Source organism: Vipera ursinii, assembly GCF_947247035.1.
Source record: "Vipera ursinii genome assembly, chromosome: 9".
Classification (NCBI taxonomy): domain Eukaryota; kingdom Metazoa; phylum Chordata; class Lepidosauria; order Squamata; family Viperidae; genus Vipera; species Vipera ursinii.
Window position 1 is genome coordinate 8918757 of NC_139523.1, and position 26936 is coordinate 8945692.

A 26936-nucleotide genomic window follows, 5' to 3' on the forward strand; every position below is an offset into this window, starting at 1 on the left:
AATCTTCTAAATGCACAGGTGCATTTCTGTGATTCAGACTTGGTATCCTTCAAACGTGTCGGGTTCTGCTAGATTCAGTAGCCCTCATCCAGACAACCTTAGTTTGAGGAAATATGAGGAGGCAATATTAAGCTAGTTTCCTTTGTATCATCCTCATCTTTGGAGAGCCGTTCATGTCAAAGAGCAAAGTATCAATGCTTCAGATTAAAAACCCAGTCGCTTTAGAGGTTAATCCTCAAACGTACGACCACAACTGAACCCAACATTTTCGTTGTTCGGTGGGTTTTGCCCCATTTTAATGACTGATCTTGCCACAGCCGTTAAGTGAATCACTGCAGCTTTTAAGTTAGTAACCTGGTTGTTACGTGAATCTGGCTTCTCCGTTGACTTTGCTTGTCAGAAGGTTGCAAAAGGGGATCACATGACCCCGGGACGCCTCATCCTTCATAAATATGAGCCAGTTGCTAAGCATCTGAATTCTGATCATGTGAACATGAGGATGCTGCAATACTTCCAAGTGTGAAAATTGGTCATAAATCACTTTTTTTTGAACGGTCACTAAATGAATTGTTGTAAGTCAAGGACAACCTATACGCTGCAGGGATCCAGCCTTTTTAAAATCCTTACTGAGGGTTAAGCCTACCTACATGATCACAGGGTGTTCCTTTGAAAAGAACCCACCTTCCTTGATTTTATTACCACAGTAGCTGAGGGGAATTACTCTAAAACAGCATGGCTGAACCCTGGCACCTTGAAAAAGTGTGTACTTTGACTCCCAGAATTCCTTGCTGGCTGGGGAATTCTGGGCATCAAAGTCCGCACATCTTCAAGTTGTCAAGGCTGAGAAACACTGTTCTCGATTAAACGATTCCCCGTTGATTTGAAACAACCCTTTGCAAGGCCATAGGGCAGGGGTCTTCAAACTTGGCCCTTTTATGACTTGCGGACTTCAACTCCCAGAATTCCTCACTCACTAACCCCTGCCCTAGGTTTTTTCTTTTAAATGCCGGGCATTTGGCAAAAATTAAAGAGACCCAAACAGCTTAAAAACTGCCTTCTTTGCTCTTTTTCTTGACAGCCTTTCCAAAGCAGGCAATTCCAAATGCTTTGGTGCTCTAGTGCAGCGTTTCCCAACCTTAGGAACTTGAAGATGCGTGGACTTCAACTCCCAGAATTCCCCAGCCAGCTGGCTGGGGAATTCTGGGAGTTGAAGTCCACGCATCTTCAAGTTCCTAAGGTTGGGAAACGCTGCTCTAGTGAGTTGGGGAGAGGTTGTTAAATAAAGCCAAAATAAAGTTGATTGGATTGAATTTGCTGGGATTCAGCCCCGGAATTAAAAGGCTTTATAGCCTTCTGAGATTGGAAGTTGACCATTGTCAAGCCACTTCTACAATTTTGCTAACAAAACTGCAGGGACCTGTCCAGGCAGTAGCCAAGAGTCAACCCTGATTCAAAGGCATTAAAAAAGAAAAGAAAAGAAAGAACCATAGCATTTGAATGCTGATCCCATCAGCCTACGGACAAGAAACGGTGAGTTCTAGTCCTGCCATAGGCATGAAAGCTACTTGGGTAAGTTTGGCCCAATCACCAGGCGACTGGGAGTTCTAGTCCTGCCTTAACCATGAAGCCTGGCTGAATGACCTTGGGCCAGTCATTTTCTTTGCTTAGCAAGGAGGCAAGAAAATTATTATATGCTCAAAAATGGAAAGGTTCTAGCACTATCCACAAGATAGGAAGGTGATGGAACTGGCAGACAATGCTAAATTGACTTGCTTGATTAGAGAAAAGATTTTATTTATAGCTGGGGAGCCATTCATGTCAAAGAGCAAAGTATCAATGCTTCAAATTTTTTTAAAAAATATGAAAAGTTATGAAATTAATTATGGCTTGATTAGTTAAGAAAAAGGTTAATACGAAGACTTTTTTTTAAAGCACATAATAAAAGGGAATTTTATATTTGTACTTATATTTGCTGTAAAGAAAATCGGAAGTGACTTCTTTTTTAATTTCTTTTCCTTCTTTCTTGTTTGCACTTTAGGCTTTTTCTTTGTTTTTCCCCCCTTTCTTTTCTTTACTTATATTCCTTCTTGTTAGCTTTTGTTTCCTTTTTTTAAACTTTAATTAAAAATATATATATATATTGAAAACTAGTCTATTTCCACAGCATCCACCAGGTGGCAGTGTTACTCCAAGACAAAGACTGTGTTGCTCTTTTCAAAATCTCTGAAGTAGCAGAAACTACTTTCCACCTTCCATCCCAAATAACATCCTTTATTTTATTGTATGAGAAGTGACCATCCATGTTTCTCCTGGCCAAAATGGACATATATATGACATAGTAGAGATTTTTTTTTATTAGACATTTTAAGAAAAAAAGCAACAGGAATAAAAAGAGAAGCAAAAAGAATAAGAGAGTAAAATACAAATGAAGTTATGAATATATTTCATCATTTTAAAAGATTGTGAATCCCTATTAAGCTTTGAACTAAGAATCGCCAAATGAATGAGAATTAAATCCTTGGACATTTAGGAGCATAGGAAAGTCCTCAACTTATGACCAGTTGCTTAGCAGCCATTTGAAGTGATAATAAATCTCCCCACAGGGACTTATGACCCAGATTCAAAGTTCTGATGGCTGGCTCCTGGCCATGTGACTATGTGTTGGATGCTTGATCAGCTTGCATTTATGCCTCTTTCTAGTGTCCCACAATCACATAAGCATGTTCTATTATGATTTTACACACACACACACACACACACACACACACACACACACACACACACAAAACAGGCATTTTCTTCTAGTTTTCGGTAAAACCACCCCATAGAAGGCCATTAGTTCACTTAATTTATTTATTTATTTATTTATTATTGGGATTTATATGCCGCCCTATCTCCCGAAGGACTCAGGGCGGCTAACGTTCACTTAATGACCCCTGCTGCAAAAAAAGATTGTAAACTTGGGTAGGTGATCCATTTTACAACCATCACCAGTTAACGACTCTGATGGCCAGGCTTGCTTATGGTGATAATTTGGGGACTACCTGGCACTCTCTTTTTTGCCTTGCAGGAAAAATGCAATTTGTCTACCAGCTTCCTCCAGCTTTTCCCATCCTGGCCCCAGCTGGCCCCCTGTCAACCTAGCAGTTCAAAAGCATGCAGATGCAAGTAGATAAATGGGTACCACTTCAGTGGGAAGGTAACAGTGCTCCATGATGACATGTTGGCCACGCGACCACGGAAATGTCTTTAGACAACGCTGGCTCAACAGCCTTGAAACGGAGATAAGCACTGCCCCCTACAGTTGGCAACGAATAGCTGAGTAAAATCCGCAGAGAGTCTTTTTACTTCCTAGTCTTTAAATTCCACCAGACACTGTGGAGGCAGAGGAATCCCAAAACTCTAAAGAAAAGTAGCAATGAGTAGGATTCAGCAGAAAGTAAAGGTGTAAAGGTGTTTCCCCTGTCCAGTCATGCTCATCTCTGTTTTTTAGCCGAAGGAGCCAGCGTTGTCCGAAGACCCTTTCCATGGTCATGTGGCTTGTATGAATGTACTCCAAGGTACATGGAACACTGTTACCTTCCCACCGAAGTGGTACCTATTTATCTACTCACAATTGCATGATTTTGAACTGCTAGGTGGGCAGGAACTGGAGTGAGTAACAGAAGCTCACACCATTGGGCGGTGTTTGGGTCTCAAACTGGGCTGTCAGCTTTCCAGTTGACAAGCTCAGTGTCTTTAACCACTGAGCCATTGTGCCTCTACGATCAGCAGAAAGTAACAACGTCTAATTCTCAGAGAGAGACTCAGAATTTTTCCCTCTGTTGCCACTGGCAGGATAAGCACCAGCCAGGGGTGTTCTGCTTTTCAGTGAGGAAAAACCTACTGGAAAAAATAAACACCCTGGCATGGATAGATCCTTGAATCGCAGGCCAGCATCAGCCATTTTTTTTTCCTTCTTAATCCTGCAGCACCGGAGTTTGTGTTGCCTTGTGATCTCCTTGGACAAGGATCAGATAAGAACTATGCCAGAACTGGTTCATTGGAGCTTGTCTTGTGTAAAGGAGAAATGGTCTCCTTTTGTTATGTTTAAACTTTGATTTTCCTTTATTTTGTTTACGTTGGGCTATTGGGACCTGCTCAGGCCTTTTAAATGGGATTTTGTTACAGCTAAGAGTTGAGATGCGGAATGCGGAGTTTTATGTGTGTTAAGTAATGTTAACCTTTTAGGGCTCTGTTGGGATGTTTTATTGATAATCGGGTGGGAGATGACATGACTTATTTGATTTGATTTGCCTATTGTTCAAGAGACGGATTATGGGATGAAAAGTTTTATATTTCTTAATGAAGATGAGGAGCAGTGGTCAAGCAATTGTTTCCAGGTAATCCACAACTTACAACCCTTCATTTAGCAACTGCTCAAAGTTACAAGGACACTGAAAAAAGTGACTGTCCTCGCATTTATGGTTGTCACAGCATCCCCATGTTCATTATGATCAAAATTTGGACACTGGGCAACCAGCATGTGTTTATGATAGTTGCAGCATCCCAGGATCATATGAATGCTATTTGTAACCTTCCCAGCCAGCTTCTGGAAGAAAAGTCAGCGCAGGAAGCCCAATTCATTTAATGACGCCCTGATTTATTTAACAGCTGCAGCAATTTGCTTAACAAGAGTGGCCAAAAGGACCATAAAATTGGCCACGACTCACTTAATGATGCCCAATTTTATGATCCCTTTTGACACTATTGTTAAGCAAATCACTGCAGCTGTTTAGTAAATCACGGCGTCATTCAATGAGTTGGGCTTCCTCACTGATTCAGTTAATAACCACCTTGCTTAACAATGGAAATTCTGGACTCAGTTGGGGTTGTAAGTTGAGGACCACCTGAACACTTGCCATGATGGTGGGAAGTCAGTCTCATGGGAGGGAAGGTTGTGTGCTTGGGTATGTGTGCATGTGTGTGTAGCTGTATAAAAAAATCTTTCTGTGCTGAGACATTGTTAAGTGAGGTTTGTCCCATTTTGTGACCTTTCTTACCCCAGTTGTTAAGTGAATCACTGCAGCTGTTAAGTTAATAACACAGTTGTTAAGTGAACCTGGCTTCCCCATTGACTTTGCTTGTCAGAAGGTTGTGCTGTGGGCTGACTGAAAGGCTTTGCGGGAGCCTGGCCGGCGAGAGGGGAGTGGAAAGCTCGGACAGCTGCCGCCGGTTTGGGGTGGTGGGTGTAGACTGGGGGAAGGGAAGAAAAGGAGAAGGAGAAGTGGGTGGGGGTGGCTGTTGTTGTTCTTAGGGAGAGACCAGGTGAAGCCAAAGAGGATTGGAGTTTTAGGTGATTCCTCTCCTTTGGAATAGTGGGAAGGAGAGGAAGAGAAAGAGAGAGAGAGAGAGAGAGAGAGAGAGAGAGAGAGAGAGAGAGAGAGAGAGAGAGAGAGAGAGAGAGAGAGAGAGTGGGGTTTTATTGCTTTCTTTTGCAAGGGGATATCCCGAGCAAGGGGAAGAGAGAGAGTGAGAGTGAGGAAGTTGCCTGGGGTGCTGAACCAGGTTTTAACTAGAAAGGAAGGGGGGAAGGGATTTGGCATAGAGAGAGACCTGGGACAACGGGTCCCCACGGAAGAGAAGAAGAGGCAAGCCGCTACCGCTTGAGAGACCAGCGGCCATCCAAACGTTGATCGCTACCATCTGTGCATGCTGTAAACATTGTGGGGAGTTGCCCTGGCAGAGCGAGCTGTGACTGCGGGGTGTTGATTATCTCCGTGGTTTCTGCTGCTTCTTGGAGCCGGGCAGTTCTTTCCGCACACCCCTCTTGTTTCTCGAACGACTGCTACGGACTATTGACTATTATTGCTACGACTGCCTGAAACTGTTAAATACTGTTATGCACTGACCGCCGTGGTTAGGGGTCGGTCACCTTTGTTCCTGCAAACCCCCCTCTGACGACGAGAACTTGCCATCTCTTCACTCTGCCTGAGCCTCCGCTGAAAGTGGACATTCTGTCAAAGCCTTGAGAGTGCAGCTGTTGAGCGGGATTAAAGGGGGAGGATTAGGAGGGCCTATGCATTGGCGGCCTCCGAGGGGGTAACTCTACACATGGGGGCTCGTCTGGGATTCCCTACCTGCCCCCCTTTTTTTAGTTAAGGGAGAGATAGCCTCGTGCAGAGATATGAGCCAGGGGAACAAAATGGACCCTAACGCGGTTATTAGGGGGTGCGAAGAGCAGAATAGTGAGGTGACGATGAGCATAGTGGTTGATGTTCCTGGCGAGGTTTGGCCAGAAGAGCGAATTTAACAGACATTGAGGGTCCTTGTCCCAGATCAGAGGGTGCATGTGATAGATACGAGGGCGGATCGGGATTGCCCCCATTTTTATGTACTGTTAGAATGGAAGAAGAGCATTCTGGAGTGCTTTCAGGTTGAAAAATTTGCAATTGACCCTTGAAGATATTAGAGCAGGGGTGATTTTTCCGACTGCATGGGGGGCACACCCTTGACCAAACCTTTAGGCCAGAAGAAAGAGAAACACACTTCCTTTACCCATGGGGATAACAGAAGGAGGGTCCGCACAGGCTGGGGGAAGTCTGACTTCCATTCAAAACCTGACAGGGGGCTATTGTATAGGGGCTGGATATAGGAAACTACGTACTTTCTCTGGGATGCAACCGGTGCCGGAACGGGAAGAGGAAGCCTGGATGGAACAGGTAATGCAAGCAGTTGAGGAATGGGATATACCGGATACCCCAAAAAGGCAACGAGTTAGAGAAAGTTTAAAGGGCCCCGTTGCAGAAGCTATTAGAAGTCTAACACTGAGTCGGGGACATTTTGCTGCGCGTGATTATCTCTCCTTGCTGAATGATGAATTTGGGTCTGCTGAGATGGTCCCTAGTTTATTGTTCCGGTTGGAACACACGTACCAGGAGAGGGTGAGAAGCTGTCTGAATATATAAGGCAGCTGAATAGATTATTATGTCAGATGGTGGAAAGGGGGGGATTAGACCCAACCGAAGCAGAACAAGCCAGGATAGAACAACTCTCCCGGGGTGCTTTGGTTTCGGACCTGGTTTGGAACCAAATAACGGTTGAAGCTAGAGGGAGTGTTTGGGGTATCATGAGCTTATAAGGGAAGTCCGGGTGACCGAGGTAGTAGAGGAGGCTAAGGAAGTGACAGCAGAGTTGCTGGTGGGATGGCCTTTAGGCCCAGGAGTGGGAAAGGTTAGGGTGGATGCAAGCTCAGATACTGGATTTAACTAAGATAAAGGCCTCCTGGACAGTAGCAGGTGGCCCACCCCTGAGTGGGGTTCGAGTTGGGCCAACTAATGGGGGGATGGGTTTGTCCGCTCCAGTTAATAGTTCGGCGAGACCAGTGGTTTGTTATAACTGTGGGAGTGTGGGGCATTATAGGTGTGTGTGTACGAAACCGTATAGAAGATCGGGGAACTCAGCTCAGTCGGGAAACTGCCAAGGGCCCCAGTGAGGGAGCTAGCTGGGTGCACGGAGATATCAGTCAGCCAAGACAAGGGGGATTCCCTGGGAATGAGTGACAGGAGTACACCCGTTAGTGAGAAATTTCCGTTGCTTTGAACTACCAGAAACTAGAGCAACAGGGCTCCAGCAGCGGCCTTTGGGGAACCAAGTGTGGGTTGTTAAACCAGACACTGGGGCTCCCACTATTGGGGTTCCCCAGCAGTTAGTGGGCCCTTCTCCAATGGTGCCAGTGCAAATGGAGGGTATTTACGCTAAGGCCCTTCTGGATTCGGGTGCGCAAATCATCCTATTATATAGGGATTTTTATGACAGATATCTGATGTATATGCTGATACAGGAATTGGGTGATTTGAAGATCTGTGGCATCGGGATTGAAAAATTCCCATATGATGGATACTTGCCCATAAGGTTTGGGCCTCCGAGGGGGTAATGCTACAGTCGTAAAAGGGGATCTTATGATCCTGTCTTAAGTACCTGTCAGTTGCCAAGTGTCTGAATTTTGATGACATGATGGCGGGGATGCTGCAATGGTCATTAAGTGTGAAAAACGGTCGTAAGTCACTTTTTTCAGCGCTGTTGTGATTTTGAACGGTCAGTAAATCTACTGTTGTAAGTTGAGAACTACCTGTTCATTTTTTTCTTTTTCTTTTTTTTTGGTACTATTTTTTTATCTCTCCTTTCCAAACTTTTAATAAAATTATTTTCAAGAAAAGAAAAGAAAAAAAAAGAACTTTCCCATGTGGGGAAAAAGGTAGTGGTAATAGGAAATACACACGACCCATTTTGTGTTTAAACATGCTTTGATTCCAGATGCAGGTTTTAAATGCCAGCTAAGCCATTTGGTCCTTAGTTTATCCTGTCCAATGGAGTTTTCTCTTATTAGATGGCGCGATAAGGGAAAAGATTGCTTCTCTATCCCGTGACAGCTCTATAAACAGTGATCCAATTCTCAGGAACTCCTTGCCAAGCATAGAATTTCTCAGGTTATCGAGTTGCTAAAGCAGGGAGTGTCTCCAAAGTCCTATAAATCAGAAGAAGCCTGCTAGCATCCTATCCGACCTACTTATTTTATTAAAAGGCTTTGATTCCTCATTTTTTTGATCCCATTTCTCATTTGGAGAAATTGCCCCCAGAACCCCATGCTTTCAAGCATCCAGATTTAACCTTCAACTCTGCAAATGCAGAATCGGCACAAAGCTGGGTGTCAGATCTCAGGAGGCTTCTTTGTGTAACAGGAACAACCTTGTACGGAGTCAAATTTTGGGAGGAAATTGTATAAACAAGTCCTTGTCAACTTGGCAATTTTTGGATGTGTAGACTTCAACTCCCAGAATTCCCCAGCTGGGAACCGTCATGTATTTATGATTGGGAATTCTGGGAGTTGAAGTCCACACATCCAAAAGTTGTCAGGGCTGAGAAACAATGGTTTAAAAGGAGCTTTGCTTGTCTGTGGGTCTCTTTTTGAGTTGATAGATTGCAACCTGGTCCAATTTCCCCCACTAGGAAGTTAGATCAAAATCTGAACCAGACTGTGTCAGATCAGAGGAAGTAATGTACGTGACCGATCTCTTGAAACAAAAATTTGGCTGTCAGGAATAACGCAACATCTGTTGTAATAGCCCCATGGTCACATGATCAAAATTTGGAGGCTTGGCAACTGACTCATATTTATGACGGTTGCAGTGTCCCGGGGTCATGTGATCCCCTTTTGTGACCTTCTGACAAGCAAAGACAAAGGGGAAGCCAGATTCACTTAACAACCATGTTACTAATTTAACAACTGCAGCGATTCACTTAACAACTGTGGCGAGAAGGGTCGTAAAATGGGGCAAAATTCACTTAACGAATGTCTTGCTTTCAACAGTCGAGGACTACCTTGTAGAAGAAATTTAAGAGGCAAAGTTAATTCTAGAAGAGCTTATTAAAGTCTGGAGTAATATAATACAAAACAAACAGAACATCTTCTGTTTGATGGGTGACAGCTAAGTCAGCTTTGAGGATCAACAAATTTACTTGTGTTTTAATTCTGTTTCAGACTAACTAGGTCTCCCAAACAGCTTAAGCTAATTTAACACAAAGCGAACTAGTGTAATCCTTAAAAGGGGGGGGGGAAAAAGAGAAGAAAAATCTAAACTTAATGTCATCCAAACGCATTACAGCAGGGAATGAAAACTTGGACCAGATTGGCACTTTGGCAAAACAAAATAAATATATTTGAGAATAAATATATTTGATGATTCAGCAAAAGGCCATGTAAGGAACTGGCCGTTCAACGACAATAAATGAGCTGCTTTTGCACAGAGATTTCCACAGCCTGGTGCCACGTGGAAAGCCTCTTGTCCTACAGCTCAACCACAGGCAACCAGATGGAGAACTTGAAAATGGAAAGCAGTATAAATAATGGTTGTTCACCTCATTGGGTTGCATGAAGGAAACTTTTGGGAAGATACCATCATGAGAAGATCTGGCAGTGATCTTAGAATATAATAGAATGACAGAGTTGGAAGGAACTTTGGAGGTCTTCTAGTCCAACCCCCTGCTTAGGCAGGAAACCCTATACCATTTCAGACAAATGGCTGTCCAGTCTCTTCTTAAAAACTTCCAGTGTTGGAGCATTCACCACTTCTGGAGGCAGGTTGTTCCACTGGTTAATTGTTCTAACTGTCAGGAAATTTCTCCTTAGTTCTAGGTTGCTTCTCGCCTTGACTAATTTGCATCTGTTGCTTCTTGTCCTGCCTTCAGGTGCTCTGGAGAATAGCTGGACTCCCTCTTCTTTGGGGCAGCCCCTGAGATATTGGAACAGCTATCATGACCCGCCTCGTCCTTCTCTTCATTAGACTACACATACCCTATTCCAGCAACCATTCCTTGTATGTTTTAGCCTCCAGTCCCCTGATCATCTTTGTTGCTCTTCTCTGCACTCTTTCTAGAGTCTCAACACCTTTTTTACATTGTGGTGACCAAAACTGGATGCAGTATTCCAGGTGTGGCCTTACCAAGGTATTGTAAAGTAGTACAGTATTAACATTTCACATGATCTTGATTCTATCCCTCTGTTAATGCAGGCTAGCACTGTGTTGGCTGTTTTGGCAGCTGCAGCACACTGCTGGCTCCTATTTAAGTGATTGTCCACTAGGACTCCAAGATCCCTCTCACAGTTACAGATCCCTCTCACAGTGATCTTAATGGGGTCGTTCAGGATTAACATTTCATCTGGCAGTCAACTCCAATGGAGTTGGAAGAGGAAATGGTGATTAATTTCCAAGTACAGGTAGTCCTCTATAGTCACTTAGCAACTGCCTGAAGCTACAACAGATCTCCCTCCCAAATTGTTTACAACCCAGATTGGGGATTATTAGTCACACAGTCTGCATTTTGGGGCCTTGGCAGCTGGCCTGCATTTATGGGTGTTTCAATGCCCTGTGATCACATGACCACAATTTACAGCATTTGGGCTGGAAACTGGCAAAAGACCCCACCCATATACCTTATAGTCAGTGATGGGATTCAGCCAGTTTGCACCACTTTGGCAGAACCAGTAGCTAATTATTTGTTGCCCAGGTACAAAATGGGCTTACGGAAGCGGCTTACGGAGAATGGTTGTTCACCTATTTCAGGGGTCAGCAACATGAAACAGTGAAAGAGCCACTCGGAACCGGTTCCCTCACAAAAGGAAAAACTGGGAGCCACAAAAAATGTGTGCACATGCGTGCATGCGCAGAACAGGGTTTGACTGAAGAGTGGAGCCAAGGCAAAATATGCACCTACCCTGCATATTTGAATTGATTGGTTGAACTTTTTTAGTCCCACTTTTTTTTCTTTTTTCTTTTTGGACTGCACATGACAAAGGACTGGGAGCCGCAGGAGACAGCTGAAAGAGCCGCATGCGGCTCCGGAGCTGCGGGTTGCAGACCTGTGACCTATTTGAATCCCACCAGTGCTTATGAATGAATGCACCTTTATTGTCAAAGTACAACCATGTATACATTGAGATTGGCTGAGCCTTCCTTCATGCCCCCACCCCCCAACTTACAGTGACACAAACCCTCCATCTTATTACACCATGTGAGCTAATTGCATAACGCGCTGGCCTCACAAGTCAATTATGCATAATTTCAGATTGCCTTGCAAGCCCGATGTTTAGCAGCTCTATATGTGTGTAGGCTAATTTAGCCCCTTGCACTACACTGTGCACACTCATCCATACACACATTAATTCAATCACCACACACTAGTACCGGGAGCTCAGGGCCGCTGCGTGTGAACACGCCACCATCTTGTGGGGGGGGGAAAGTGAACAATGGGTTCACTTAACAACCGCTACAAAAATCATAGTAAAATTGTTCATGGACATGTGGTGACCCACCTAATGACTGTCACAACTTATGACCTAAATTGTGGGTTCAATTACTGTTGTAAGTTGAGGACTACCTGTGAGTGGAAGTGGGCTCTTCAAAGATTTCCCATGTCGTCACAGAATTTACACCCGTATTGTAGATAATCATGTCTTGCACATCAAAATTGTAAATGAAACATAATATTGATTGGATCATAGGCTTAGTCTATGTTTAATCCTAATTAAAGGGATGGGTTTGCAGAGTTGAATGTCCTGCCTGTTGAGCTATCTTTTTGGCAATGGTGCACAAACGGTTAATGATTTCATGTGCCATAAAACATTTCTTCTTACTGATAGTATGTTTCTAGTCTTGGAATTGTCCAAACTGACTGGGATGGATTTCTTTTCTCTGGCTATAACGGAACCCAAGAAATGCCAAACTTCCTGTACTACCATATATACAATCTGGTGGTCATGCACCAAGCTAGAAAAGGGAAGACGGTGAGTTCAAGTCCCACCTTAGCTATGAAAGCTGGCTGGGTGATTTTGGGCCGGTCCCTCTCTCTCTTAGCCCAACCCACCTCACAGGGTTGTTGTTGTGAGGATAAAAGGAGGAGGAGGAGGAGGAGGAGGAGGAAGAGGCAGTGGCGGGATTCAGCTGGTTTGTACCAGTTCGGCAGAACTGGTAGCTAATTTTTTGTTGCCCAGGCCCACAGAACCGGTTGTTCACATATTTGAATCCCACCACTGGGAAGAGATAGTGTTGGATATGTTTGCTGCCTGGAGTTATTTGTACAAATAATAAAAGCAGGATACAAATAAACAAAGCAAATAAATCAGTGTAAACTTCTGGTCTCTGGGTTCCTATGCCTCTCTCTCCAAATTATGAATTGTTGATGGTGGGGGTTGCCCCTTCCAAAGTCTAATTATACTACCAGAGATCGGCTCTCGTTTGTATCCAGGGACGGAGAAATAATAGTCGTCATTCTGAAGTCGCTCCCTGGTCTTTCTCCCGGCAGGACAGAGGAACCTTATTTCTTAAGTATAGACAGTGTTTTTTTTGTAAAAGAAAAAGGTGCCGGAACTCACACACATCATATAACCCGCCTTGCCTACCCTACAAGGTTCCATCCAAAAAAGGTGCCGGAACTCCGTTCTGAGCATTCTATGAGAAAAAAAGCCCTGAGTATAGATATCTCAGCTGCCAAGTTATGCCAGTTAAGCCTGATACCAGCAGCGGATTTATTTTCAAGCTCAGCGACTTCTAACTACTTTTTCTTTCCCCATCAACAGCTTTGTCGCACGATAGAGGAATTAATAACAGGAATCAGCTTCCATCTAAAGAGACAATTGGAATGCCGCATCCAGCATTTGTCACATCCAGCAACTGTGTCTGGCCAAAATGTTTCCTGGGAGATTAATCCAGCTCTAATGATTCCCTTTGTATTTCTCCTCACCCAGGAGGATGCGATGGGTCAGCGGTTGGTTAAAGAAGCCGAGTTTGGAGACCTGAGCATCTGGGTTCGAGAGCTGAGATCCACGACAGGGTGAGCTCCCGTCCCTTGCCCCAGCTCCTGACCACCTAGCAGTTTGAAAGCACGCAAATGCGAGTAGATGAATAGGTACCACTTTGGTGGGAAAGTTACAGCATTCCATGCATCTTTGGCATATAGCCTTGCTGGCCACATGACCACGTAAATGCTGGATCCATTGGCCAAGAAACGGAGAGGAGCACCATGGCCAAAAATCAGACATGACTGACAGGGAAATCTTTACCTTTATCTAGCGATTCACCTTTGTAACAGAATTCCTCAGCCAGCCTTGGCTAGCTGAGGAATTCTGGGAGTTGAAGTCCACAAGTCTCAAAGTTGCCAAGTTTGAAGACCCCTGACTTAAATCATCATCCTTGCATGAAACTGTTCTTTTCCTCTATGCCTTCTTCCTCAATAAATTAACAAAGCGCCTTTCTGCAAGATCTTTGAAGGCAGGAACCATGCAAGAAATCAGCACGGGTGAAGACAGACTTTGGCCCTTCATCTTGAAGGCCTGGGTCCACTGGGAGTTAGATCAGATGGTCAACCTTGACCGTATGGTTTTAGGTGAAAAGTTCATCTAAAGGGGGAAAATGGCTAAATTCCAGAAAACATGGTAGGTGGGCCAGTCAAAATTTTTCTGTACAAGCAGTGAATAGCCACCATAGAATTTACTGGCTAAGACAGGTAATCATGTCTGTAAACAGTGTTTTTATGAGAGAAGCATATTACACAGGCCGTACAGTCTTGCTATGTTTAACCTGTAAAATCCTATTCAAAGGCAGAACTGTTGAGGCTTGTTCCCGGGCTCCAGAGTTGAGTCTACTCAAATGTAGCTCCTTTGTGAGGTAAAGCAATTGTCCACTTGCAGATTAGAGGGTAAGCTACGTTTTAAAGTTGACTTATTTTCTTCTTATTTAAAAGTGACTAAAGTCTGGGAATTGCCCAAACTGGGGTGGGGATCTTTTTGAGCATCACAATGCATTCTAAACCCTCCCTGTTCTTTTAAAACATGCAGCCACATTCTACGCAGTTAACAATTTTTCCCCCGATTGCACGCTACTTATTTAGATGGTTTCTTTTTACAACCACTAAGGAGGCTTTCATCTCTTTAATTTCCATTTATGCCCCAGACTTCTTTTTCCTGGCAACTGTCAAGAGAGAACAACTAAATCACTCTCGGAAACTTCACACCAGACACTTGTCATTCCTGGATAATCACTGCTAGAGACACGCATGCTTGCGACTAGATTCACGAGATAGATTTTAACCAATTACTGGAAATGGCCCATTTTGTGAATTTGCACACAACGCCTAACCAAAGGCCAAACGTGGATTCTGTGGATATTTAGATTGTTACCTGACCTGGATACGTTTATCATGTGGATACAGCCACCTGCATAGGGACAGTTTCTTAACCAGGTCACTTAGAGCCAGCATCTGCACTTAAGCTATTTACAAAACATAGTTAGGTCTAGACTTGGCTAACTTTTTTGTGGCACAATATGTTATTCAACGAATAGACATGTGTTTCAATTCTCATTCAGTGAAGTCTGAAATGGTATAAGGTCTCCTGCCTGAGCAGCAGGTTGGACTAGAAGACCTCCAAGGTCCCTGTTATTCTATTAAGTGAGCAATCCAAGGAGTGAGTTAATCCAGTAAATGTGCTATGTGAATCTGACCAATGTAATTTCTTCCTATCCTTTGTTAATTCCCAGTTGGACCTCAAACTGTCCCTTGGTTAACCTTGGTTCCCACTGTAAAAGGGAAGGGATTGTTGTAAATGTTGTGGGAATCAGACAGCAGAGGCTCACTCAAGATATTGTTTTATCTCCCCTTTATCTTGCTGGAGAAAAACCAGACAGACATCTTTAAATGTAATTAATATATCTAAGGCATTTGATCAGATCTGGAAAGCTTTTCAGAGCAGTTTACTGTAGCACACACTCAGATGAGAAACACATAAGCCATAAAGGATATCTCAAAACACACAGCTAAAATAAACAGGGTTAACATGATAGGCTGAATTTCTTTCCAAAACAAACTCTCCTGTCCTCTCTCAACGTTGGCCTCCCTGCACACATTGGGCGCCACTTACCTACGTACTGGCCTTTACCTTCTCGGAACGGAGGGCCAAGTGGGCCTTTCACCACCGGCTGCATGTACTTCATCTGCGCATAGCCTCCTCCGGGGCCCCCTCCAGCTATTGCAGAGATTCGGATCCCCACCAGCAGCCACAGAGCCACCTCATGGAACATGGTGCCTTGCTGAGAGTCTCCCTGTAACCAAAAAGAGGAGGGCAAAGTTACTTGAGGGAACCTCCAAGGGATTATTGAAGGCTCATGAGCCAGAATAAAAGTGGGGAGAGGTGTCTGGGGAAAGGGAAGCTGTTTCTAGAGCAACGCTTGGCTTTGGTACCCCGTCTTGGTCTCTCCTCAGCTGTCTGGCACATCTAAGCATTGTCAACCCAGCTCTTATCCTGTCCAATCATGGGTCACTTCGAAATTGCCACACAAATTCTGAGGTAAAAGATTAATCCTTCAGGCAGGCAATAGTTTGGCTTCAAGCATGCCATGAATGTTGTACCAAAACAACTGCCATGAGAAGCTTTATGGATTCATAAAATGAATCCATAAAGGATTCATTTAGGGTGGGGGGTCTCCAACCTTGACCACTTTATGACTTGTGGACTTCAATTCCCAGAATTCCTCAGCCAGCATGGCTGGCTGAGGAATTCTGGGAGTTGAAGTCCACAAGTCATAAAGTAGCCAAGATTGGGGACCTCTTCTTTAGGGAGAGCCATGAATACCAAAAAAAAAAAAACATGTATTATCTTGACTATCTCAACTTTTTCCTTGCTTTCTGGGCAGGTTGACACACTTTCAAAATAAGGGCTGGGCTACAGTAACTTAATTTGCTATCAAGGGGCTGAAGCTTTACAGAAGGAGATCCAGGTTCAAAATGAGAATAAATTTCTTGAATACATGAAAGCAGTGGAAGAACTAGTGGAAGAGCCTGAGCAGAGGATTGGATGAGGAACATCAAAGGTCCCTTCTACCCCTATGACATCATGATTTTCTAAAAACTTTTATGGGATCCATCTATCCATCCCATCCACCAGAAGAACAAAATAGAAACATATACACTAAAAAGAACCATTTCAACCTATAAACAAGGTTGAGGCCCCAATAACACTTATGCTCATCCACCAACTATCAGATGCCAGATCCATCAACCTCCTGGCCTTGGTGCCTGGGGAAAAAGCCAGATCTTCACCGTTTTCCTGAAGGCCAACAGGATCAGACCATCCGTATCTCTTGAGGGAAGCTATTCCACAAAGTTATTCCACAAGGCTGGCACCATGAGAGAGAAGGTAGATCTCCAAGCATGTCTACTCTGATAGATCTGGTAGGATAGGCAGAAGCCATTGGGGGTAGGCAATCCCACAAATAACCCAATCCCATTCCATGTAAGGTATTAAAGATCACAACCAGCACCTCCAATTGCACCTGTAAACCTGCTGGGAGGTCTTGGTCAGTAGCAAAATCCTCCTGTGTTCTGAACCAGCTGCAGCTTCCAAATCCTCTTCAGTGGCAGCCCCATGCACATCCCATTGCAGTAGTCCAAGCAAGAGGTGACTAAGGCATGAGAGACCATGAGCCCTCATGGAGCTCAAAAGCACTTGTGCAAATGCTGAAAGTGCATGCAAATACCCAACTTCCCAAATCTTCTCCTTCCTCAAATTTCAATAAGGAAGAGAGCTTCTCTGATCCAAACAACAAAGAAGAAGAAAAAGATCAATAAGAAGAAATCTCCGAGGATTCTGGGAACTCCTGTGTTGCCTTTGCTCATTTCATACCAATAGTCAGATCATTCCCCTCAACAGGGAAAACAAGGGGGTGGATTCAAAATGAGGGCATCTGCCCTCTCCTGCCCACCAACTTCTCTTTTTATGCATCTTCTGAAGATTCAAGGACCCACCCACCTCTTGCCTTCCTTTGCAGAAGGCACTCAACGGATGAATAAAAGCTCATAATTTCAGCACACTTCTCTCCCTCCCTCCCCTCCAGTTGCAATGGACCATAACTCCCATTATATCTCAATCAACATATCCCTGGCACACCCAGTTGGATGATTATAGGAACAGGAGCCAAGAACATCTGGGGAGCACCTGTTTGGGCAAGGCTGCGAGCAGTTGGGATACATCTTGAGTGCACAGCAAAACTCTGGAAGATGTGGCACAAAGGGAAGCTTGTAAAAGCAGCTTTGAATCAGGGGTCCTTGATGCCCTCTCAGCCTGATGTTTTCTTGCAGACAATTCATTACTCAAACTAAGTAACATCATCAGGTAATGAAATGTCTGTCAGAAAATAACCAAGCTCAGAGAGCACCAAGGGCCCTTCATTTCAACCCCGAGCTACAAATATTCTCCTTTATTGGTAACTTTGAACCAGGCCACTCGTTTTAAATGAGGCTTTAGCACGGACACTCTGAAAAGCCATGTCTCCAAAAACACGGCTCCAGTGCAGGTGTCCACCTTGATCGGAGAATTAGAGTAATCAAGGAAAGCGAAGCGGTGCTGAACAAAGGATGCCATCGTCTCTCTTGACTCTTTTCTCGGCTTTGGAAGGTTTCCTTAAGATCTGGCTCTCGAAAACCTCTCCCCTTCCAAAACTCAGAGCTCACTCTGCTGCCTTTGAAAACCTTTGGCTCAAAGGAAGGGTGTGAAAAGAGTCCCCCGCTGCGTTTGGCGGCTTAAAAAATGAATATGTCAGAGGCACAATTCTCTGGCTTGGAGTCCTGCCAGAGGCAGTAACTCTTCAATGTGGTGCTTCTTGAAATGTCAGTGGAAGTTTGTTTGGTCAAGTGCTTATGAGGAATCTTGATGGTTTATGATGCTTCATAAGACGAGCTAAAGGGCCCACTTGTGTAAAATTAAAAGGCTTTCCATAAACACCGGTTTCCCCCTCAAACAACATTTTCCAAAGCAGAGCTTCAAGCAAGGGCCTGTGTGAAGCAAAGGAGAGATTATTTTCTGACAGGTTTAATGACACAGAACAGCCAAAAGTGCTCTGGACTAATTGAACCGCAATCGCCATTAATGAAAATTAAAGTCTTCGGCCCTTTCCTGCTTGGGAGGGAAAGAAGAGAGCAAGTTTTCCAGGAATTGGGACTGGAATTTCCTGAGCTGCTTTTCTTGAAATAGCAGTGAAGTGGGGAGAGAATATAAGAGAGGAAGAAGGATCAGCTTGAGTCAGGGGGGTGGGGGTGGGGAGGCTGCAACGGACAAATACTCTACAAAAAAGGGATTTGAACACTGCCTGGGTTTGGCAGGTCCTTAAATGGATGTAAGTAATAGTGCCGTTTCTTGTCCTGAGCTGATAAGATTTCCAATGCATCTTTTTTTAAAAAAAATATTTTTATCATTTTATTTAGAACAAAAATACAAAATAGAAAACTCCATAAAAATCCGAGAAGGCATAAAAGAAAAAGAAAAACACAAAAGGGGTGCATCAAAACAACAGCAGCACATTGTACACATATTATCCCCTCTAGTTGAATACTGATTAATATTAATAACTACAATTAGTTCCCGCCCCTTGCGAAACAGGCCCTTCCAAAATATTTAAACTATTACATCTGTTAGCAACTTGTCGACTTCTCTCCCATATGTTATATTAGTGACAAAATAGTTAGCAGGAAAAACAATTACGTGTATAATAAAACAGAACAAAATTAAAATTTCTAACCTCTCTGTTAATAAGCTGTTATTATAATCTACTCGTACAAAATTTACCAATTCTTCAACCCTTCTGTGCAAAATTAGCTAGAAAGAGGGAGGTTGCACCTATCTACAGTAATCACTTGGATAGAATCTACCAGTGTGTGGGGTGTGTGTGTGTGTGCTTCCTTTGCCTCTCTATGTTCAGGGAAGACTTATCTTCTGTTCCACATCCCCATCAGTCTGTTACCACTTACATCAAGGGTCCCCAACCCCAGTTCGTGGGCCAGTACCGGGCTGCGGCAACCGGGACACACAAACAAGTAAAGCCCCATCCATGAGATGCAGGCAGCACACAAAACCACGCATCCTCCAGTCTGTGGAAAAACCTCCCTCCACAGAACCGGTCTCTGGTGCCCAAAAGGTTGGGGATCTTTGACCTACATTATCTCTCTGGCAGAAGCTGGGATGAGTAGAAAGATAGGGACCACTACGGTGGGAAGGTAACAGCGTTCCGTGCGCCTTTGGCGTCTAGTCATGCTGGCCACATAACCATGGAGACGTCCTCGGACAAGCGCTGGCTCTTCGGCTTTGAAACGGAGATGAGCACTGGCCCCTAGAGTCGGAAACGACTAGCACACATGTGCGGGGAAACCTTTACCTTTACCTTTTTTTATCTCTCTGGCAGGCAAAAGCCTTCGAGTCTGCTGGGCAGATAGAACATCCTTTGGCCACAGCACTTTCTTTTTCTCCTATTCTTTTTTAAATATTCCATTTCTCTCAATATTGAAGCAAATGTGGAGTCCCAGGTGCTCTCTGAGCTTGGTTGTTTGCAGATGTTTCATTACCCAACCCGGCAACATTATGTATGCTGAGCACTGATGCTGAACACGGATGATGTCACCTTGTCGGGTACCGAAATGTCTGCAAGCAAACAACCAAGCTCAGAGAGCACCAAGGACTCCATAATTCCTGATATATATATATATATAGCTGAAGCCACCAGCCTGAGGATGACGGATGAGATTTCATCGAAACGTTGCCCTGATACCTCCAATTCTACATGGGAAAAAACCCGAATGACCAAAGATCTACATATATATATATATATGTGTGTGTGTGTGTGTGTGTGTGTGTGTGTGTGTGTGTGTGTGTAGATATAGATATAGATATATATGTGTGTGTGTGTGTATATATATATATATATATATATATATTCTCTAGTATTGGTATTAAATACTAGAGAATATATATATATATATATATATATATATATATATATATATATATATATATATATATATATATATATATGAGGGACGCGGTGGCTCAGTGGGTTAGGACGCTGAGCTTGTCGATCAGAAGGTCGGCAGTTTGGCGGGTCGAATCCCGAGTGCCGCGTAACAGAGTGAGCGCCTGTTACTCGTCCCAGCTTCTGCCCACCTAGCAGTTCGAAAGCACGTAAAAATGCAAGTAGAAAAATAGGGACCACTACGGTGGGAAGGTAACAGCGTATATATATATATATATATATATATATATATATATATATATATATATATATATATATATATATATATATATATATATATATATATATATATATATATATATATATATATATATATAAAGAGAACACCCTACTGAGTGAGCTGTCAGCCCACCATCACCAGCTCTTCAGGTCAGGCCAGGTGAAGGAAATTAAAACTGCTGATTCAAGCTTTTCCCCAAATCTATCTGACCGCCCTCTGTACTTCTTTAATAGATGTAGGAAAAAGTCTATTTCTGCAGCTGAGATCTCTTAATATCCACCTCTTGGCCCCATTTAAAGAAAACCCCATTAAACAATCTTTTATAAAAAAACAAGAATTCCTTTCCCAACTCCCATATACGTAGATCAAACTGAGTGAGGTCTCCCCCCCAAGGAGGGAACAGAAGCGAATATCACACTAAACCTGGTTTGCTTCTCCATGAAATATAGCTGGTGCAAGGACTGGACAGCTTTTCAAATACAATCCAGCCTGGCTTTCCAGCCTGGCCAACTGCAGCAGAGATGTGCTTCCTCTTCCTTCTTGCACAGAAGAGTTTGCAAGAATTTAAAGAACTGCGTATTCATTTGCTCTGCAGCACCATTGCTAGGATTTGTATTGAACTGGGTTTGTCCAGTGTAGTGAAAAGAAGGACTAGGGCAGGGGTCGGCAACCTCGGCTCTTTTATGACTCGTGGACTTCAACTCCCAGAATTCCTGAGCCAGCATAGCTGGCTCAGGAATTCTGGGAGTTGAAGTCCACGAGTCATAAAAGAGCCGAGGTTGCCGACCCCTGGACTAGGGGGTGACGTGATAGCAGTGTTCCAATATTTGAGGGGCTGCCAGAAAGAAGAAGGAGATCAACCCATTTTCCAGAAGGCAGGACAAAATAATAATAATAATAATAATAATAATAATAATAATAATAATAATATAATGATGATGATGATGATGATGATGGTGATGATGATGAATGGAAACTACTGAAGGAGAGAAGCAACCTATAATTAAGATGAATTTTCTACCCCTGGGAACAATTAATCAGTAAAAGAGCTTGCCTTCAGAAGTTGCGGATGCTCCATCACTGGAGGTTTTCAAGAAGAGACTGAACAGTCATTTGTCCAGAATGGTATAGAGCAGGGGTGTCAAACTCAATTTCATTGAGGGCCGCATCAGCATTGCGGTTGCCCTCAGGGGGCCGGGTGGGTATGGCCAGGGTGGGCGTGGCCTACTGGGTGGGCGTGGCCAGAATGCGTATGGCCTACTGGGTGGGCGTGGCCAGCTCTACATCGTTCGCATCAAGGGTGCCTATGGGGGCCTGGGCAGGAGTGGGACAGATCTGAGGGTCTCTGGCAGGAGGAGGGTCTCTGGGCCAGGGCCAACGCAGTGGGGGCCGTTCCCTCACTGTTTCCAGGATGGCTTTGCGGGCCATATGAAAACACTTCACGGGCCGGATCTGGGCCCCGGGCCTTGTGTTTGACATGTCTGGTATAGAGCAAAGGTAGGCAACCTTGGCTCTTTTATGACTCGTGGATTTCAACTCCCAGAATTCCTGAGCCAGCATGGCTCAGCATGGCTGGCTTAGGAATTCTGGGAGTTGAAGTCCACGAGTCATAAAAGAGCCAAGGTTGCCTACCCCTGGTATAGGGTCTCCTGCAACCCTGGTTTTCTATTATTCTGTTAAAACAAAAGTCCAGCTATCAAGAATGAAACTTTGGCAGCTACGTGCCTTTTCATTTCATTTTGGCACTGGTTTGCTCTCCAAGCTTGTTTCATTTTAGTTTCTGAACGTTTCGTTACCAGACTAGGTAACATCATCAGCAGGATTTTATTGTCCTATTCCTGTTTAGCTTATATATGCCTTGTGTGCCTGTGTGGTCAGTTGGTTGTGTGATTTGTTGTTTGTTTGGAGCTGTATTTAAATTCTGAGCAGCCGGTTGGTTCTCTTGTTAATTGGATGCTTGAATGATCTGGCTTCTTATGAGTTCATATGCTGGATCGAATGCAATATGCTTGTTTTGTTTTGTTTTTATCTTGATTTAGATCCAGCGTGTGATCCAACCACTCGAACAACCCATCAAGAAGAGAACCAATCAGTTGCTCAGAATTTAATTATAGCTCCAAACGAACAACCAATCACATGACCAGCTAACTACACTGGCACACAAGACATATATAAGCTAAAGAGGAATAGGACAAGAAAAGTCTTATAACGAAACGTTCAGAAACTACATTGAAGCAAGCTTGGAGAGCAAACCACTGTCACAATCTAAAACCCGAGTTACAAGTATTTTCTATTATTTCAGGGTTATCAGATAGCTGGACAGGCGTAGGAGGACATGGACAATTGAAAAGGAAGACAATTTTGCAATTGGTAAATTGCAAAAAAAAAAAAAGTACTTGGCCCTCCATGTCAATGAAATTATTTTTCCAGCATTGGCAAAAATGATTTTTCCATCTCAGGAATGTGCCAGAGCCAGTTAGGAGGCAAAAGCCATCAGCATGTAACGGCTTGCATCCAGAAGTTGTAGATGCTCCATCATTGGAGCTTTTAAGAAGAGACTGGACAGCCACTTGTCTGGTATAGGGTCTCCTGCTTCGGCAGGGGGTTGGACTAGAAGACCTCCGAGGTCCCTTCCAACTCTGGTATTCTGTTATTCTGGGAAACCCCTCTCACAATCAAGCACCATGGAATTAGGATGCTGGATTAGATGAGTTTTGTTGTTGTTTTTTGCCTGATCCTAGAGAGATTTCTTATTCCCCTGAATTGTTATGACAGGATTACAACTTGGAAGAGCATTGCTCTGAGGTAGGTCAGATCAGGAAACAGGCACAGCAAGGATTAAAAAAGTAAAGTTTCCCCCGCACATGCATGCTAGTCGTTTCCGACTCTAGGGGCCGGTGCTCATCTCCGTTTCAAAGCCGAAGAGCCAGTGCTTGTCCGAGGATGTCTCTGTGGTCATGTGGCTGGTATGACTAGACGCCAAAGGCGCACGGAACGCTGTTACCTTCCCACCGTAGCGGTCCCTAAGGATTACAGAATTGCTATTTACTATTGTTGGTTATCATATTTATTAGAGGTTTACCCTACCGTTATTACTTTATAAGTAACTTAAGGTGGTGAACATTCATAACACGGCTTCATTCTCTTATTACCTCACAACCACAGCCCTGTGTGAAAGGTTGGGGGCTAAAAGAGTATGACTGGCCCCAAATCACCCAGCTGGCTTTCTGCCCTAAGACAGGACTAGAACAACAGAAGTGTTATTATTTATAGGCTATAGCAACAGAAATATTCTCTCTTAGGGTATAACAATAGAAGTGTTATCTTATAGGGCAGTGGGACTCAAGGCGTCGCCATTTTAAGATTTGTGGACTTCAACTCCCAGAATTCCCCAGCCAGGATGCTTTATAGTTTGCCTGCCAATCCCAAACATGCTGAAATTGTCATGGAAATCTGCATGGCAGCCACAGGGTTTTTTGGATCTCTCTCTCGGGGCTACTGGCTTTTTCCTCATAGGCCACTTCCTTCCCCATCTATGGAAATGGGGGACTCAGCCAAATACATCAGTGCCAAGGCAACCTGGCAAATCGTCAGATGGGAATCTGGCAACCGACTCGGTCTCTGGGACGCCAAGCCTTAGCTCTGTGGAAGTTTATGAAAGGATGAGATGGAGAGACGAGATCCGTCTTGAACTCTGGCAGTCTTCTGACTTATCCCGGTCCCCAATAAATCCTCTTCAATTGACTCCAAATAAAATAACCCTTGACTTTCATCGGCTAACTTCCTGAGTAGCTTGGACTTTGAACAAGGGCTTTAACCATCTGTTCTCTCTCTTCGTGTGTGTGTGTGTGTGTGTGTGTGTGCGCGCGCGTGCATGGGGAGGTTGTATGGTGTCGACCTTCTCCAATTTCGGAAAGCAAAGGAGGGCAACTGCAGCTGCCAACAGCAAAACAAACTCTAGCTTGGTCATGGGGATAGATAACCAAGGATAAAGTAGAAGGGGTAAAAGAATAAGAACTCGGAGTTCATTAAGCATCATAGCAGACCCAGATCCCATGACCTCATTTCTTTTGTAGCTTTCTTTGGTTCAGTCACTTCCTACAGTCTTCAGTGCAGGAGTGTCTGGAGAGGATTCAACACAACAATGCTAGAATCACATTGTCAAAGCCACCATTTTTATAGAATAAAAGGCAAATTGAAAGAAAAAAGGGAAAGGAAGGAAGGAAGGAAGGAAGGAAGGAAGGAAGGAAGGAAGGAAGGAAGGAAGGAAGGAAGGAAGGTGAGTGAGTGGAGGAAGAAGTGGAAGGAAGGAGAAAGAGGGAGGGAGGGAGGGAGGGTGGAAGGAAGGAAGGAAGAAAGGAAGGAAGGAAGGAAGGAAAGGAAGGAAGGAAGGAAATGTGAACGATGGAATCAAAAGGGAAGAAAGCAATGTGAAAGACAGCAGTACAATATACCTAGAAAACGTAGGGTATGGTGATGGTTTGATGGATGAACGGATGGATGGAAGGAAGGATGGAAAATGAAAAAGAAAGAAAAAGAAAGAAAAAAAACACCTAAAGTTAAGAATTACATGGATGGAGGTATCAATAAATTTGTCTGGGCAGGGAAAAGGCCGCGAGTTAAACTTAAGATTATGCAGGATACTCGTGAAAGAGGTGGTCTTAAAATGCCCAATCTTAAATTATATTATGAAGCTGCTGCGTTAGCAGGAATAAGTGATTGGATTAATTTGACACAAGAGAGATTATTAAATCTTGAGGGCCACGACTTGTTGTTTGGTTGGCATGCATACTTGTTGTATGATAAGAAGGTAGATAATGTGTTTAAAGTGCATATTTTAAGACAGGCATTGTTGAGAGTCTGGAAGAAGTATAGACATAAGTTAGACTGTAAGATACCATTGTGGGCAATCCCAAAACACGCAATAGAAAATATAAATGTTGGTTTCAAACATGATGTGACTACGTATAAAGAGATTTTAAGTTTGGAAAGAAATGTTTGGTGTCTGAAACCGTACAGCCTCTTGCGAGATGAGAAGATTATTCAAACTTGGTTTCAATATATCCAGCTACGGGCCAGGTGGAAAGAAGATCAGAAAACTGGCTTTACAATGACTGATGAAAATCTGATAAAGCAAATTAGAAATCAGGGTCCGGCACATATCAAACGGATATATCTTGCATTGATAGAAATTGACTCAGAAACAGAGCTTGTTAAAGATTGTATGATAAAATGGGCCCAAAATATTCAAGAAGTTATTACAATGGACACGTGGGAAAAGATTTGGGTGAGGAATGTAAAATTTACACAAGCTCAAAGTTTAAGAGAGAGCTTTTATAAAATGTTTTATAGATGGCATTTAGATCCTAAAAAGCTGGCAAGTATGTACCCGAATTATCAGCCCAAATGTTGGAGGTGCGGTGATGAAGATGCAACATATTTTCATATATGGTGGACTTGTAAAAAGGTTAAGGCTTTTTGGATAAAAATTTGGTGGAACATGCAGAAGATCTTTAAGGAAAAGATAAAGTTTTGTCCGCAATTCTTTTTGTTGGGTATAACTACAGAAGCTACTGTTGTGGACACTAAGTTGATGTTGAATTTAATTACAGCAGCAAGACTTCTAATAGGTCAGTATTGGAAGAAGGAGGAATTGCCGACTATAGAGGAATGGACTTTAAAGGTTTCTGACCTGGCAGAAATGGCAAAGATCTCGGCTTATTTGAAAGATCACTCGCAAGAACGCTATATTATGGAGTGGAAAAAATGGACTGAATATATCCAGAAGAAATATGGGACTAAAAAGTTTCACTTAGCATTTGAATGAATCTTCCTTTCTTTTTTTTTCTCTTTTTCTTTCTTTTTATATGTAATATTAATATTGTTTGTAGTTATCTTATATGAGTTAGAGGGCGATAGATTTAAGAGTTTATTGTTGTTAGCATATGGATGTTTATGATTGTTTTCTGTTTTTATACCTTGTACTTAGCTCTGGGAAGTCCGGGGGGGGGGGGGAGAGGGGGGAGGGGTAGGGAGGGGAGGGGGAGGGGGGATTGTTAAAGATAAAATGTATTTTAAAACTTTTCAATAAAAAAAAAGAATTACATGGATGAATTCCAACCTTCTTTTCAATAGATAATTACAGTCTTTTTATCCTCTTAGATATTATACGTCCCTCCAGCCCCTCATTTAATCCACATCTTTCTTGATCCATAAATCCATAAATCATCCTTTCATCCCTTTCTTCCTTCAGCAAATGTCTTTACGAGGGGTCCACAACCTTGACAACTTTAAGACTTGTGGACTTCAGCTCCCAGAAATCCTCAGCC

The 26936-nt window shown here is 43.4% G+C and overlaps 1 protein-coding gene across 2 annotated transcripts in view; it reads right to left on the minus strand.

Moving 5' to 3' along the window:
* Positions 1–26936, minus strand: part of COL8A2 (collagen type VIII alpha 2 chain) — a 48002-nt gene that overhangs the window by 6386 nt on the left and 14680 nt on the right. For both annotated transcript variants that reach the window (XM_083369753.1, XM_083369752.1), the window contains one exon: positions 15452–15632. In XM_083369753.1, coding sequence (XP_083225879.1) covers positions 15452–15611 — 160 coding nt within the window. In that variant the 5' untranslated portion in view covers positions 15612–15632. The remainder of the gene's footprint in view (positions 1–15451; positions 15633–26936) is intronic.